The 17,988-nt window shown below is 26.6% G+C and overlaps 3 protein-coding genes across 3 annotated transcripts; all 3 read left to right on the top strand.

Annotated features, from left to right (window-relative positions):
- Positions 1–545: 545 nt before the first annotated feature.
- On the top strand, positions 546–2,572 carry OCT59_001773 (uncharacterized protein; the record flags this gene model as incomplete). Its single annotated transcript, XM_066144068.1, has 8 exons — positions 546–1,055; positions 1,139–1,442; positions 1,764–1,982; positions 2,058–2,099; positions 2,162–2,200; positions 2,273–2,317; positions 2,405–2,476; positions 2,556–2,572. 8 exons carry the CDS (start codon positions 546–548, stop codon positions 2,570–2,572), a joined length of 1,248 nt encoding a protein of 415 aa, XP_065995268.1.
- A 3,845-nt stretch (positions 2,573–6,417) lies between these two features.
- Positions 6,418–11,872, top strand: OCT59_001772 (uncharacterized protein; the record flags this gene model as incomplete). Its single annotated transcript, XM_066144067.1, has 11 exons — positions 6,418–6,747; positions 6,826–7,212; positions 7,286–7,672; positions 7,751–8,137; positions 8,216–8,599; positions 8,678–9,061; positions 9,141–9,527; positions 9,600–9,980; positions 10,049–10,429; positions 10,496–10,882; positions 11,576–11,872. The coding sequence occupies 11 exons, from the start codon at positions 6,418–6,420 to the stop codon at positions 11,870–11,872; spliced, it is 4,092 nt and encodes a 1,363-aa protein (XP_065995267.1).
- Positions 11,873–13,586: 1,714 nt separating this feature from the next.
- On the top strand, positions 13,587–15,191 carry OCT59_001771 (uncharacterized protein; the record flags this gene model as incomplete). The annotated part of the gene is made up of 3 exons (XM_066144066.1): positions 13,587–13,728; positions 14,143–14,571; positions 14,899–15,191. The coding sequence occupies 3 exons, from the start codon at positions 13,587–13,589 to the stop codon at positions 15,189–15,191; spliced, it is 864 nt and encodes a 287-aa protein (XP_065995266.1).
- Positions 15,192–17,988: the final 2,797 nt, after the last annotated feature.

Below are 17,988 nucleotides of genomic sequence, written 5' to 3'. Positions count from 1 at the left end.
ATTTAGCTTTAATATTACTTTTGCATGAAATTTTTTATTCTAGTTATAAAGTTTACTATATTAATCATTATTTAACTTGGAATATTCTTTCAAGAACGTACAAATTTTACTGATTAATATCTTACTTATTTTGGTAAATTATAAGCAATAAGTCCGAAGATTTGATGATTAGTACTACTTTGTATTATTAAAAAGAGATTGGAGTAAATGTTTTTGTACGTTGTATCTCGTATGTACGTCATAAGTCATAACTGTTTTATTAATTATGAAATTATGTCACGTTGTACCTGTACAAGTAAGTATGTGATCCACTCACGCCGCATCTTTTAGAATTCTTGATGGAAAGTCCATTCGAAAATTCTTTCCATATTGCAGTTCTAGTAGATTCTTCCTTAGCACGATTCTCATAATTAGAAACTTCTACTACGAATATTATATTATTATAGAATTTTCTAGACTTCGGATTAAAATTGCTTAAAAGAAAATATATATATTTAGGCTTTTTGTCTCAAACAAAAGAAATAATTTTTTTTCAAAAATTAATGATGGGACAATTAATAAATCATAAACACAAAATTGATTTTTTATTATCAGACAACACATCTTTAGGTATACCAATACAAACCACAATTAAACAAAATCATAAAAGTAAAATGCGTAAAATGATGATGATAGTATGCAGCGAATGTAACAAAAAAAGGAAACGTTTAGATGAAAATCATCAGATTTGTCACGTTTGTTATAAAGCGAAATCGGTATATATACCAAGTGGAAACAAAGTTATTGATGATTTTATCATGCATACACTAACTAGTAGCAATAAATTAGCTGGAAAAATGGTGTTTGTACCTTATAACCAATTTAAAGATGTAAAATTTATTGCTGAAGGAGGTTTTAGTAAAGTTTATAAAGCTATTTGGATTGATGGCCCAATAATAACTAAATGGAATAAAGAAAAATTAAGTTTTTGTAAACCTGCTTGTAATAAAAATTATGAAGTTGTTCTTAAAAAGCTTAAAAATTCTAAAGACATCACATCTGAAAAGTTAAATGAGGTGATTATATTGTAATTATTTATCAAATAAATTTAACTAAATTTGAGTTAAGTAATTTAATAAACTTCAGTTTTTTATTTTAGCTCAGGATATTTCATGAATTTTCTTTAAATTGGAAAAAGAGAAATTTTGAAAAGTTTTATGATCATTTCAATTATGTTAGTAAATATTTTGGAATTACTCAAGATCCCGTTACAAAAGATATTATGATCATTATGCCATATTATAAATCAGGTGATCTGGCAAATTATATAACCAATGATTATTATAATATGGATTGGAGGATAAAATTGGACAATTTAAGAAGAATAGCAATCGGTCTTGTTAAAATTCATCATGCAAATATTTTACATAGAGATTTTCATAGTGGAAATATATTTTTTCATGGTAAGAATAAGTTATATTTAGGAGATTTGGGATTAAGTAAATCTGCAACTGAAGCTGCAAATGATGATAATAATGAAGATAATTATGGTATCATTCCTTATATGGCTCCAGAGATTTTTAAAGGACAAAAATATACCAAAGAATCAGACATATATAGTTTAGGAATGATTATGTGGGAGTTCATGACAGGTAGAAGACCTTTTTGGAATAGAAGTCATGATGCAGAACTTATAATAGAAATATTTATTGGTTCAAGACCACCAATTGTTACAAATGCACCCGAAACATATATTGAATTAATGAAAGAATACTGGAATTCAGATCCTAATAAAAGACCAGTAGCTACTGATATATATAATAGAATTGGTAAAATGAACGGTTATAATTGTGAAATTATGAAATCATCAGACATTGGACCTGTTTCGGCAAATGATCCAGGTGCTATTTATAGAAGTAGGCCTTTGAGTAGTATGATTCAATCTGCAATGTTTACAATATCTACAAGAAGTTTAAGAAGCCAGTCTATAACTGCAGAAATTGGTAAATATAATAACACGGAAGATTAAACTTTAATAAAAAAAATTAATAATTATACTCTACTTCATTACTATTTAGACTTATTTCATTGTCACCAAAGAAACAATAATTCTTTGAATGGTAATTATTTATTTAGTGTAATTAATACAATTTAAGCAATATTAATAAATTTCCTCTTTAAGTCAAAAGAAAGTTTGAAGACAATCAAATTGATAATGGAGGTATGAATAAAAGTCAAATTTTTATATATAAACTCTATTCAATATTTATTAATTTAGATAAAATATTTCCAGATAAAATTATTAAAAAGATTAAATTAATCGAAAATGAAAATAATGGTAAAATATTTTGTATCTTTGCAATTAATGCGATTTACGCTTCATTTTAAATAAATTAAATTTTTTTTTTTGTTTTCGTTCGTTTAGATTATATTACGAAAGAATTTGAATTTGAATTGAATATCGATATGAATTCTAAAAAATGTATCATTGATGAAAGTAAGTAAATACTATATACTGTAAGTAAAATACTAAATCTGTATTACCTTAATCTAATTCCTTTAATTTAAAATTATAGATTATACTACATTTTGATATTTAAATTTACTAATGATTTTCAGAATTCATCATTTTTATTTATTTATTTATTTATTTAATATTCTTAATTTATTTTTATTTTCTTTTATCAAACATACATTATATAAAACATGAATTTACTGGATATTTCAAATATAGAAAGCTTAAAAAAGTTTATCTAATATAATAAAGATAAACGTAATTTGAATTTTCACATCATTCACTATATTAAATGTTTAGCTAATAAATGTATTATTCATCAAAAAATTCGGTAAAATCTTTTAATATAAAGTCGTTTACTAAAACTTTCTGACCTAACAAAAATTCCTACATATTTACCTATCCACGAAATTTTTCAGATGATAAAATCCTTAGTTGTATTTGTTACCATCGTATGGCACTATGTATTTTTTAAAAAAATTCACTACGACCTTAAAAAAAACATATACTTAATATTTAAGGCCATATAAATAAAATTGTTAGTTTCTCATCAGCGGCCAGGTCACATGAACGTCACGAAAAACACTTTTTTTTATTTTTTTAATCACATGATACCGGCCGGGTCCAAAAAATTTTAAAATAAATATTTTTTTATTATTATTTAATTTATATAGTTAAGGGTTTTTTTGTATTACTAATCGATCTTAAATTTTTCATGCGGGTCACCGGATAGGAAAAAAAAATTTTTAAAAATAATAAATTTTTTTCCCGAGTAGGAAAAAAATTTTTACTTTTTTTTTAACCAATCATATTTCAGAAATCGTCTAATTTTTTTTTAAAATAAATTATTTTCCCGAACGGCCGGATTACTTTTTACTATTTATATTCATGAGAAACGAACTATTTTATTTATATGGCCTTATTACCGAACAAAGATATTTTTATTGTTTATGTAGGTTAAGAGTTAAGACTATCTGACATTAAAGTTATCCCGAAATTTCATTTTACAATTTTTAAGGTACTGATTTATAATTCATGTTGTTAAGACAAACAACTAAATTTTTTGTTTCTATTTACAGCTTTCAATATAAAAATATAACTTTTTTTTAACGTAATCATACATAAGACAGCTTGAATAAAAAATTTGTACATCACATCCTCCCAGCAAATAAATCCTTTTCTCTTGCGCAAATGTGCCTCTCTTCAATTATGATGATAAAAAGGTTTTGTAAAACTTTTCAATTTTACGTCTGAATATTGATTAGCATCGATCATTCGATAATAATCGAATTTTTTTATTTTAACAAATACAGTAAATATTTTTATAGGCCAAATCACAAAAGTCATCAAATGGAAGTTATATGTTTGTAATGACGGAATGGACGTAAATTTAAGAGAAATATTTCAACAATATCATTGACAACTTCACGGAAAGAAAGGGAAATTATTGTTTTTTCAATCGATGCACTTCGTTGGATTCATGAAGAAGATTTAAGTGTATTATATTCACAATTTAGTGGTAGACAAATAATCAGAAAGTATATATGGAAGCTTCCTTGGCGGCTTGGCTGGCCATCGGTATTTTAAATTTTTCGGTTTTCTTAAACCGAATTTTTTTTGTTTTTTTTTCAGTTCTTTAATTTTTTTTTGTATAAATATATTCTTATTATTTATTTGGTTTGGATCAGGTTTCGTACATACCCCTTTTAATTTTCATATGTGTATTAAGCGGATTTTATTTCGCTTTTTATTTTAAAATAATTATGATCATGTAATATATATATATTAATCTCCACTATAATAATTGAGATATCATAAATCGTAGTTTTGTTTGTATCACGAATTCGATCACTAATTCTTAACCACGTTAACTCCCGAAATTCAAATCTTCCCTAAATAAGCATCTTTGATCCCTAGGCCCTAGCCTAAATTATGACGACAATTATAATAACTTTGGTCGGCATTATATAAAAAAAGTGTGCTTAATTTCGAAAGAATATGGTGAATTAACAATGACCAATTCTTTTTTTATTTTTATCCGAAATTCAATTTTTTTTTACATAAATTTTTTTTTTCACAAACTCCGCACATACAAAATTTTTGTGTGCGCTCAAATTATCTAAAATTTTAGAAATTCATTTTTTTGAATATTTTTTTTTTATCTTTTTTGGTGAATAATTTTTTTTTCTCTTTTTTTGGGGAAAAAGTTTTTTCTCTCTTTTTTTTGGTGAATAATTTTTCTCTTTTTTTTTATGAATAATTTTTTTTTCTTTTTTGGTGAATAATTTTTTTTTCTCTTTTTTGGTGAATAATTTTTTTTTCTCTTTTTTGGTGAATAATATTTTTTTCTCTTTTTTTTGGTGAATAATTTTTTTTCTCTTTTTTGGTGAATAATATTTTTTTCTCTTTTTTTTGGTGAATAATTTTTTTTCTCTTTTTTGGTGAATAATATTTTTTTCTCTTTTTTTTGGTGAATAATTTTTTTATTCTCTTCAACACTCACCCAAATTTTCTAAAGTGTTTTTTGCACTCTTCATGGCTGTTATTCGTAAAAAATTGATTTATACGGTAATTCAAGAAACTTTTAGTGAAGCGGATAAGAATCCTTATCTTAATTACGACTTAACCAATCAACAGAAATTATTAGATAAAATAATTTTTGCTAATAAATCTCTTACAAAAGACGAAAAAGCAGAAACAGTAAGAATAATAACTGAGAGTTACGATTATTTTAGAATCATTAGGAACGAAGGCGAAAGAAGAATTTGCGAAAATTGTCAACATGAATGTTTGGCCACATTTTATTGTGAAATATGTATTCGAAATTATTTAAAAGTATATTTTTCAGACTGGACATCCGGAAATGGTGATATAGATAATTTAATACGGAATTGTCAAATGGAAACAATTGCTCCAACTAGGATAATTGAATGGATACCATATAATAATTTTCGAAATATTAAGTACTTAACTAAAGGTGGATGCTCTAAGCATACCAAACCTTTTCAATTATTGTTTTTTAGAATCCCATTTATCATAAGGTCCATCAGTCCATTTTGCCGTATAAATCTTAGAGTGATACTTAAAAAGTTAGAAAATGTTGAAAGTGCAAATATGAGTTGGTTTGAGGAGGTAAAATATATTATTCTTTTAAAGTATTATCGATTATTTAATTTTTATGTAAATTAACTTTTTTTCAACAAAAAACTTTACAGGCCAAATCACATTTAGTAATAAGTAATAAAATTTCAGGCGTCATTAGATGTTTTGGTTTAACTACCAATCCAGAGGGGTATTATATGCTTTTATTACAGCAAATGGACATTGATTTAAGGAAATATTTACAACAAAATCATAATAAACTTACATGGAAAGAAAGAATTAACATAATTTGTGATATAATAAAAGCACTTTACGAAATTCATAGAGAGAAAGCAATTCATGAAGACTTACATTCCGGGAATATATTATATTTACAAAGTGCAAATTTATGGTGCATTTCTGATCTTGGATTTTGTGGACCTGCTGATAAATCACTGAATAGTATATGTCCTTATATAGCACCTGAGGTTATTAGTGGAAAAGCTCATAGTTTTGCATCTGATGTATATAGTATTGGTATGCTTATATGGGAAATTTCTTCCGGCAAACCACCATTTAATGATTATGAATATGATTATGATCTTGCAATGAAAATTATCAATGGAATTAGACCGAAAATGGTATCAGAAATTCCCTTAGAATATAAACAGTTAATAGAACAATGTTGGTATGCTGACCCATCAAAGAGACCTGATATAGATTATCTTCATAATAAAATATTTGAAATAAGAAATTTATATTATCAAAATGTCTATGATCAACTAACAGTTTATAAGTATAATACTAATTTATATCAGTTTTTTCCATCAAACGAAAGTATAATGCTTAAAACAAAGATAAATGATTATATTTCGGATTTAAACAATCATTCCCGGAAAAGTGGAAATGAAAAGATTGATAATTTTATTCAAGAAATGCAATTAAAGATAAATAAATATAATGATACAATATTTGAATGGATATTATATAATCAATTTGATAAAATTAAAGAAATAAATAAAAATGATTCTATTACAATATATTCAGCAATATGGAAGGATGGTCCATTATATAATAATCAGTATATTAATTATATAAGAGATTCAAATAAAAAAGTTACTTTAAAATATTTACATAACTCGCAAGATTCTATTGATTTTCTAATAAACGAGGTATAATATTTTTTAAATATTTCAAACACTATTTTTTTTAATTCAATATATTTATTATTTCTTTTTTTTACATTTTAGGCAACTAAATATTCAGAAATGGTCAATAAAATGATTTTTCAAATATATGGAATATCCCAAAATCCATATACACATGATTATATTTTGGTATTAGAAGATCTTATCTGGGCAAGTGGAAATGAAAAAATTGATAATTTTATTCAAGAAATGCAATCAAAGATAAATAAATATAATGATATAATACTTGAATGGATATTATATAATCAATTTGATGAAATTAAAAAAATAGATAAAAATGATTCTATCACAACATATTCAGCAATATGGAAGGATGGTCCTTTATATTATAATAAAAAGTATAGTTATTATACAAGAAATTCAAATAAAAAAGTTACTTTAAAATATTTACATAACTCACAAAATTCCATTGATTTCCTAATAAATGAGGTAAATATTCTTTTAAATATTTAAACACTGTTTCTTTAAATTCAATGTTTATTATTTCTTTATTTATATTTAGGTAAATAAATATTCAGAAATGGTCAATAAAATGATTTTTCAAATATATGGAATATCCCAAAATCCATATACACATGATTATGTTTTGGTATTAAAAAATCTTATCTGGGCAAGTGGAAATGAAGAAATTGATAATTTTATTCAAGAAATGCAATCTAAGATAAATAAATATAATGATATAATATTTGAATGGATATTATATAATCAATTTGATGAAATTAAAAAAATAGATAAAAATGATTCTATCACAACATATTCAGCAATATGGAAGGATGGTCCATTATATTATAATAAAAAGTATAGTAACTATACAAGAAATTCAAATAAAAAAGTTACTTTAAAATATTTACATAACTCACAAAATTCCATTGATTTCCTAATAAATGAGGTAAAATATTCTTTTAAATATTTAACCAGTTTTTTTTTTAATTCAATATATTTATTATTTCCTTTATTTATATTTTAGGTAAATAAATATTCAAAAATTGTTAATAAAATGATTTTTCAAATATATGGAATATCCCAAAATCCATATACGAATGATTATATTTTTGTTTTAAACAATTATTTCTGGAAAAGTGGAAATAAAAAAATTGATAATTTCATTCAAAAAATGCAATTAAAAATAAAAGACTATAATGATATAGTATTTGAATGGATATTATATAATCAATTTGATAAAATTAAAGAAATAAGTAAAAATGGTTCTATTACAGTATATTCAGCAATATGGAAGGATGGTCCTTTATATTATAATAATCAGTATAGTAATTATACGAGGAATTCGAATAAACAAGTTGCTTTGAAATATTTTCATGACTCACAGAATTCCATTGATTATCTAATAAATGAGGTATAATATTTTTTAAAATATTTCAAACACTATTTTTTTTAATTCAAAATATATTTATTATTTCTTTGCCATATTTAGATGAAAAATTATTCAGAAATGGTTAATACAATGGTTTTTCAGATATATGGAATATCCCAAAATCCATATACGAATGATTATATTTTTGTTTTAAATAATTATTTCTGGAAAAGTGGAAATAAAAAAATTGACAATTTCATCCAAGAAATGCAATTAAAGATAAAAGACTATAATGATGTAGTATTTGAATGGATATCATATAATCAATTTGATGAAATTAAAGAAATAAGTAAAAATGATTCTATTACAATATATTCAGCAATATGGAAAGATGGTCCATTATATAATAATCAGTATATTAACTATATAAGAGATTCAAATAAAGAAGTTACTTTAAAATACTTACATAACTCACAAGATTCTATTGATTCCCTAATAAATGAGGTATAATATTTTTTAAATATTTCAAACACTATTTTTTTTAATTCAACATATTTATTATTTCTTTTGCTTACATTTTAGGCAACTAAATATTCAGAAATGGTTAATAAAATGGTTTTTCAAATATATGGAATATCTCAAAATCCATATACAAATAATTATATTTTAGTATTAAAAAATTTTATTTGGGCAAGTGGGAATGAAAAAATTGATAATTTTATTCAAGAAATGCAATTAAAGATAAATAAATATAATGATACAATATTTGAATGGATATTATATAATCAATTTGATGAAATTAAAGAAATCAATAAAAATGATTCTATTACAATATATTCAGCAATATGGAAGGATGGTCCATTATATAATAATCAGTATATTAATTATATAAGAGATTCGAATAAAAAAGTTACTTTGAAATATTTACATAACTCACAAGATTCTATTGATTCCCTAATAAATGAGGTATAATATTTTTTAGATATTTCAAACACTATTTTTTTTTAATTCAGTATATTTATTATTTCTTTTATTTACATTTTAGGCAACTAAATATTCAGAAATGGTTAATAAAATGATTTTTCAAATATATGGAATATCCCAAAATCCATATACAAATGATTATATTTTTGTTTTAAATAATTATTTCTGGAAAAGTGGAAATAAAAAAATTGATAATTTCATTCAAAAAATGCAATTAAAGATAAATAACTATAATGATATAGTATTTGAATGGATATTATATAATCAATTTGATGAAATTAAAGAAATAAGTAAAAATGATTCTATTACAATGTATTCAGCAATATGGAAGGATGGTCCTTTATACTATAATTATCAGTATAGTAATTATACAAGAGATTCAAATAAAAGAATTGCTTTAAAATATTTACATAATTCAGAAGATTCAATTGATCTTCTAATAAATAAGGTACAAAATTTTACGAATATTTCTGCTATATATATTTTAATAAATATATTGATTTCTTTATTTGTATATTAGGCTAAAAAATATTCAGCAAAAGTATTTGGAAGAACAATTCGTGGTATATATGGAATATCTCAAAATCCAAATACAAACAATTATATTTTAGTTCTTGCATGGGCAAGTGGAAATAAATTAATAGATAATTTCATTCAAGAAATGCAATTAAAAATAAACAAATATGAAGATACAGTATTTGAATGGATACCATATAATCAATTTAATGAAATTAAGGAAATAGGCAAAAATAGTTATTATACAATGTATTCAGCAATATGGAAGGATGGTCCATTATATTATAATAATCAGTATAGTGATTATACAAGAAATTCAAATAAAGAAGTTGCCTTAAAATATTTGCATAATTCAGGAAATTTCACTGATTTCTTAACAAATAAGGTATAAATATTTATCATTTTTTCATAAAATAAATAAAATATATTAATCCTTTTATTTATGTATATTAGGTTAAAAAGTATTCAGTAAAAATATTTGGAAGAGCAATTTATGATATATATGGAATATCTCAGAATCCAAATACAAATAATTATATTTTAGTTCTTGCATGGGCAAGTGGAAATGAAATAATAGATAATTTCATTCAAGAAATGCAATTAAAAATAAACAAATATGAAGATACAGTATTTGAATGGATACCATATAATCAATTTAATGAAATTAAGGAAATAGGCAAAAATGGTTATTATACAATGTATTCAGCAATATGGAAGGATGGTCCATTATATTATAATGATCAGTATAGTAATTATACAAGAAATTCAAATAAAGAAGTTGCCCTAAAATATTTGCATAATTCAGGAAATTCCACTGATTTCTTAACAAATAAGGTATAAATATTTTATCATTCTTAATAAAATAAATAAAATATATTAATTCCTTTATTTGTATATTAGGTTAAAAAATATTCAGCAAAAATTCTTGGAAGAGCAATTCGTGATATATATGGAATATCTCAAAATCCAAATACAAATAATTATATTTTAGTTCTTGCATGGGCAAGCGGAAATAAAAAAATTGATAATTTTATACAAGAAATGCAATTAAAGATAAATGACTATGATGATATAGTATTTGAATGGATACCATATGACAGTCAGCTTAATAATATTAAGGAAATAGGTAAAGGTGGCTTCTCTACAGTATATTCAGCAATTTGGAAAGATGGCCCATTAGAGTATGATGCAGATAAAAATATATATACTAATAGGGATTCAAATAGAGTAATTGTCTTGAAATGTTTACATGATTCCCAAAACATTACTGATAAATTTTTAAATGAGGTATGAAATTTCTTTTTAAAAAAATCATTATAATAGAATAATTTTTATGAATTTAATTTATAAATTAAATTTAAGCAAATGTAATAATTATTGTTTGCTATTAATTTATTTTAATAGGTTAAAGAATACTCAATAAATAAAAGAAGTAATATTATTAATGTATATGGTTTATCTCAAAATCCACATACAAAAGACTATATTATGGTTCTTGATTATGCAAAAGATGGGAATTTTATTAAATGGACAAATGAAAATTACGAATATTTTAATTGGCAAGATAAATTATCTGCATTACTTAATATCATTAATGGCCTTAAAGAAATTCATCAAAAAAATGTAGTTCATCGTGATTTTCATACAGGTAATATATTATTTTTAAGTAGTATAGATGATTTTGGTAATTGTATATCAATCTCAGATATGGGATTATGTGGAGAAGTTGGTAATATAGATGAAACAAATATTTTTGGAGTTATGCCTTATGTGGCTCCTGAAGTATTAAGAGGAAAGTCTTATACTAAAGCAGCAGATATCTATAGTTTTGGTATGATTATGTATTTTGTAGCAACTGGAAGACAACCTTTTTACAATCGTGCACATGATAACTTATTAGCGTTAGATATTTGTAATGGAGGTAGACCTGAAATAAATGAACCAGAAGCACCAAGATTTTATATTGATTTGATGAAAAAGTGTTGGGATTTAAACCCAAAGAATAGACCAAACATTAATGAAGCGGATGAAGTGATTACATCATTGCATAAGTCATCTGGAGTGGATATTTTTATTGTAGAAAACGAAGAAATTGAAATGCAATTTAAAGAAGCAGAAGAATATAGAAAGGCAAATCTTTCATCCATTAAAAATTACCAAGCAGATACTCATCCGCAGGCTATTTACACATCTCGATTACTTAATCCTTTTACAAAAAATCTTTCACAATCATATAATGAAGATTATGAATCTGACCTTTTAGATTATGTAATCTAAATTAGGTTATAAATGAGTATTTTACAATACAAATTTTCTCATTAATTAAAAAAAATATGCTAACTTGATTTGATATTCTATCTTAAATATAATTGTTATTTTATAGGAAATTTGCATTTAAATTTTTTTTAATGTACGTGTGCGTGATGATCTGCTATATTTATCTAACATTATTATAAATAGATATGTAAGTTTTTATTTATAATAAATAGAATCAGTTTGTAACTCATTAAATTGAATAAAATATTTTTAAAATGCTTGGTCTGAATTGTAATAATTATTATATTTATTAATTGCAAATTAAACTTTCATTCCTTAATATTTAAAAATGCTGAATAGAAATAACATTTGAAAATTGTAAATGATGATTAAAGATGTTGATGATTAGTGTTATGATCCATCTCTATCACCGTAGATGCAGATTGACTTTATTATCATATATAGGTTAATTAGCTTGAGCAATCAAACTCAAACAGAATTTAATATTTCCCTATAAAAAATAAATGTCCAAAAATAGTCTAGAATAAATCTGGCATGTCCGAAAAACATCCAAAAAATGCCTATTTTTTGGTACAAATCTGTAACTCAAAATTTTGACATATCGGACTTTGTCCAGAATTTGTCCAATATTTGTCCAGCATAAAATTTTGGACAAATTCCAAGTTTATTAAAAAACAACATGAATAGTCATTTCGATCAACATCCCCTAAACCGAATATTAATTTCTTATTTTATCATGTAAATGATTCTTTTTTATTTTTATTTTAAATCACAAGGCAAATAATTAAGGCAAATCAAGTTTACAGTAAAAATTACAAAGACTCTATAAACAAGAACCTGTAAGTAACTATGCTAACTGAAACTAAAACTCGAACTGGCCCTTGCAAAATCAGGGAGTTTTCTCCTTGGTCGTTAAATGAACTGCACAGGATCAGGTAAACCATCTCCCGGACAGACACACCAAGGAATAAAAAATTAATGTGATTTAAATATATACATATAAAGAAAAGAGAGTGAAAAAGCCTTCTACAAGGAAACCCAGATGCAGAAAAATAAGATTAACATCTATATGTGAAAGAAATAAAACGGCTGCCACCAGCCGATTGACCATCATCACTCATCATCACGTAATAAAAAAAGAAAAGCTGGGAAGAGAAAGAGCCAGTAAAGGCGGAGCCACCGATGGTTGCCATAATGGATGTGTAGGTTGTTTCATCTCAAAATAAGTTGTCATAGCCATTCCAATTAAGTGCGGACAGCAGGTAGGCTGGGTAGAGCTAGCGAAGAGTAGTTGGGTCAAAAGTATTAAAAGTTGCGTTCAAGAGCCAAAGCTCTAAGTCACGTGGGTGTAGCTTGTAATATGAGTTGACCCTACAAGGGTTGAGGATACGTTAATTTGGCATGCGGAAAAACTCTTTCCCCTTTTTTCTATTTTGTTAGTTTTCCGCAGTAACTCTGCAAAGTTTGTTTTTTTTCGTTTCTATTTGAAACACCAAAGGGGAGGAGGCCCAAGAGGGCGCCTCAGTTCTATACGAGGTCTTGTTCTCTTAATATTACCTATACTTAAAAGGTTATTTTATTCTTTTTATATCAAGTCGAGATAAATTTTTCCCCAGTTTCGTACACATTTCTGAGCCATATTTACAGTTGGACTCACTCCAATAGCGGCATATAAATCTCCGAAGGTGGACTTGCTGAAAATATAGTATTAGATATGGATACACAACCACAGGATAATATACTCTCAACAATTATAACCAACGCTCCTTTGCTTTTCTCATTACCTTCGTCTTTCTCAACTTTCAAATTTTCGCTCAGTACCAAGAAAATCAACCCATACAAGGTTAGGGACACACGTGGATGTGGCACTCTGTATAACACTAAAAAAGGAAGATATTTCCTTATCGAGTTAGATAACTCCTCACATGTAGATCTAAGAAAGAAAAATTTTTTCAACGTCTGCACCAATGATATTCAATTGCCCGATGATCATCATAGGATCTTCAATTCAAACTGCAAAAAGCTCAATCTGAATTACCTTATAGGGACATACCTGACCTTCGTCTTTACCTTAAACAAACAATTCTCTCCTGCTATTGTAGATAAATATTTTTATCATTTACGCCAATTATTATTAGACAAAATATTGGCAGTTAAAAATAGAACTTCTTCCATATCAAATAAAAATAGACAAACAAAGACCTTTATTCGATTTTCTTCTGGGCCCCACGTGATTTACCTGGGGTACTACTTCGCCTGCGGATTTACAGAAAATAATAAATGTTGTCAACAACCAGCTGCTGTCGTACTTTCACACAATCGACAACAATATAATCAACATCTCCCTAAATTTATAATACATGGGAGATTCCGAACTGGTATATTACCTCAAAACCCTAGTTTTCTTGCCTATAATCGATATCAGACTCATAATCACGCAAAAGAAGTTCATTCAACACGACTTGGTATCTCATACAATGTTATCACTCGAAGATACAATGAATGGAGAGGAAAACAAGATTTTTATCTTAAAAATGTTATGGAACCACTATCTACTAAAACGAAGAAAGGTGTGAAGACCACACGCACGTTTTATAAAGAATATTATAACTTTGAGCTTGACGCTAACCGTACACAACAACAAATCAATCGGTGGAATCGCCTAAAATTTTCGAATTTTAAAGCGGAAAGATCCCTGGGTCAAGTCAGACCCTTCCTAATCAATGAACACTCACATGTGTACAAAAAAATTCAACATGCAGTTGAACGTTTTCCTCCATATAATAGAAAAAGCAAATTGGAAATTGAAAGCGATAAGATTATTCGCAAAAGGACCAAAAACTGGAAACGCCGTACCAAAATGCGTAACAAGAAAAGGAAACCTTTACCTCCTTTACCAGATAATTTTACTGGGAAAGCCATATCCTATTACTTTAATACACATAATATTAATCTCGCTGCGTATAAAGTGCGACGACGCTATAATTTGTCCAGCATCCCTGATTATAAATTTGGTTACCTCAAAGCGATCAGACGTTATGGCAAATATCAAAATCGTTTACGTTCACCCCCACCTCCAATAGTTGAGGACAAGACCATTGATACTAATACTCAACCTGAAGCTACTTTTTTTTCAGATAAACTTATTTCGAACTCCCATAGAGCACATTTTGCTCGTTCTACTCCTACTCTACATCAATATCCGTCTCCGCCTAAACCTGATCCTCTCAAATGGATCAAAGATGGTGATGAAAGACCCATCAGGAAACCAAGAAAACGAAGAACTATACTTCCGCCCACACCTGGGCCTGACCAATAATTGGAATATTTTTCCTCATTAGTTTACTTAGTTTCTACTTTTATTTTTTACTATATGTAAAACAATCATGGACCTTTGTAACGTATATTATTTTGTATATGACAGTATTTACATACAATAGCTAGTTTTAGTTAAAAGAAAAATACGGATGATAGATTTGAACTCCCTTTTTAGTTTTGTTCGTCCTTGATATCATTGGGTTCATTGGTTCCTTTCTAGTAGGGGAGGGGATCATCCTGGTTCGTTGGATTTAAAGAAGTTCGGGTCCGTCCTCGGGGGGATGATAGCTAGAAGTAGGATAGCACGGTTACGTATATGTCCTGTTAATAGTCTGTCCGTCTTCACATAAAATAAATAAATAAATATAGATACGTTAATTTCATCGTAAGCGAAGTCCCGGTCCCATATTTCGCAAGTTGGTAGTGTAGGTATGATGTAAGGAGAGGCCAAACTTTCCGGTGAAGGTTTCCGAGGGCCTAAAGTGAGTGTAGATATTTCTCTCAGAAGTAGAGGAGTACTTTTCGTCGACGTCCATATAAATTGATTCGTTCATTTCCTTATATTATGTAGATCATTTCAAGAGTGTCGAGTAAGTAACCAATAAAATCATCAAAATAGTTTTACGTCATTACAGACGCAGTACAAAAAAAAAACAAATTTTACACGTTAAAATAATACTGCGCCCCAAAATTAATAATTTCATTAGGTAACTTCGGATCCTACAGGCTACAGCGCCTTATGCTTGAAATCGCCTTGCACGGTAAACCACCACCTTGCATCACAACATTAAAGGGACATTTAAAATATGCACTAAAAATGACTGTGCCAAACCAAATGAACCCAAAGTAAATGAAAGGAAAAACAAATAAGAAAGGAAAAATACCAAACAAAACTACCATCAGAAAAGTTTTTTACCACTTCCACCAACGCACCACTTCGAAGTATACCTTCTTACCACGCGCACACCCTCACTTTCTCGTCCTCATTCTACCAAAAGCCCATTTTCTTTCGTCCAAACCGACCCTTTAACTTCCAAGTACTGATGTTCCAATGTAACTTCGTCTCTAGAGCTAGCCAGGGACCGTTTAAAACCGCTTTCCTTGTTTCAAAAGTCAAAACCACAAGTAAATAGAAGCCAAAACTTTTCATTACGAGGCCTTGAAAAAATTCTGCACTTGATGTGCCCTCTACATAATACAAAAACTTGTTAAATAAATACATGTATTAAGGTGTTTTGTGTCAAGGAATCGATTTTCAAAGAAAAAATGAACGTTTAAATAGGTTAGAATGTTGAGAAAAATGAAAGTTAATGATCTTGGGAAGTCCGTGTGAAAAATGGTTAACTAAGGCTTACCAGACGGACCTTTTAAAATGAAATGGAAAAAAATATATCTTTAATCATTGTATATGTATAGCTATAAAAAAAGTCACTCCAAATCTTATTAGTAGATTCCCTACCTCATGATGGCTTAGGTTTCTTGTAATCAAACTAAGCGATAATTATTTATTTTCGAAACCTTTGGAACAGTATATGGGCAGACTTATAGCAAAAGGTGGGGCTCGAACAATCACGTGATTTCGAAAAAAATCGAACTTTAATATTATTGGTTAATTTTAATATATTATCAGTTATAATTATTCCATCATTTTTAAAGATTTTTAAAATCAATTTTTTGCAAACTAGGGTAAAATTTTGCAAGGAATTCATTAAAAGCATTAGTTTTTTTCTAGAGCATCTATGTTATTTGTTAAATGCAATAATAGAAAAATACAAAATTTGCAAATTCTTAAATAAAAAATTTTTTTATTAAGCAAAATTTTTTTTTTCTAAAAAGTTAAATAGAGTAATATATAATTAAAATAAAATTTCAAAAAAAAATTTTTGGCCAAGCCCCCATTTTGCTACAAGTCCGCCCATATATAATTATAATTACTAGTAAACAAATAATTCTGACAGAATTTAGTAATATTATCTCACGCACGAATGTTCAGCTCTCATTTATGTAGTCTCATTATATCATTGCCTCATTGGTGCATCATATTTTTTAATTTTTTTAATTTTTCCTTTTTAAATTTTTTAAATAGAACGTTTTATTAAATTTAGAGTTAAAATAAAAGGTAATATACAACTCATGCATGAAGTTCAGTTATATAAATTCTGATATGGATTTTATAAATACAGTGACAGTGAGTTTTGATGATTTTTTTTCGCTTTTGGACTTTTAACAGTTTACAATAAATAAAATGGAAACAAATTCAAATTAGGTAATAAAATATATGTAAATATAAATAATTTGATAATTTAAGATTATCAGGCTTGTATTATGACATTATATATAGCACGGTAGTTCTTCATCTGATGACTTTATAGAATTCAGAAAGCCACTGCTTGAAAACACTTCTAACAATTGTATCGTTCTTGAGTTAGAAAAGAATGGAAAAGCGGCGGTAATAACTTATTAAAAATTTAACTAAATTAAAATGTCTCTTCTCCTAAATTACTTTTAGAAAACCAACTTAATCAGTTTTCACCTTAATTCTTTAGTTATATTGGTGGATTCAACATCTAATGATTATTATGAAAAACAGAGTGTGATTAGATTAGAGTTACATATATATACCTTGGTCGCAGTATTAGAATAAATTTGCGTTACGTTGAGTAAAGAACTTCAAGATAAAGTTTAACAAAGTTCAACAGAGATTCATAAAAAAGAAAGTAATACAAAAACGAATTTATAATAATTATATATCTGGTTTTAACAATTCAATCAACTACAGAATAAATAAAGGTAATGAA

This window comes from Rhizophagus irregularis, chromosome 10 (assembly GCF_026210795.1).
Source record: "Rhizophagus irregularis chromosome 10, complete sequence".
In the NCBI taxonomy this organism is placed as follows: domain Eukaryota; kingdom Fungi; phylum Glomeromycota; class Glomeromycetes; order Glomerales; family Glomeraceae; genus Rhizophagus; species Rhizophagus irregularis.
Note: the sequence above shows the minus strand (reverse complement) of the source record. Positions and strands in the feature narration are given on the sequence as shown.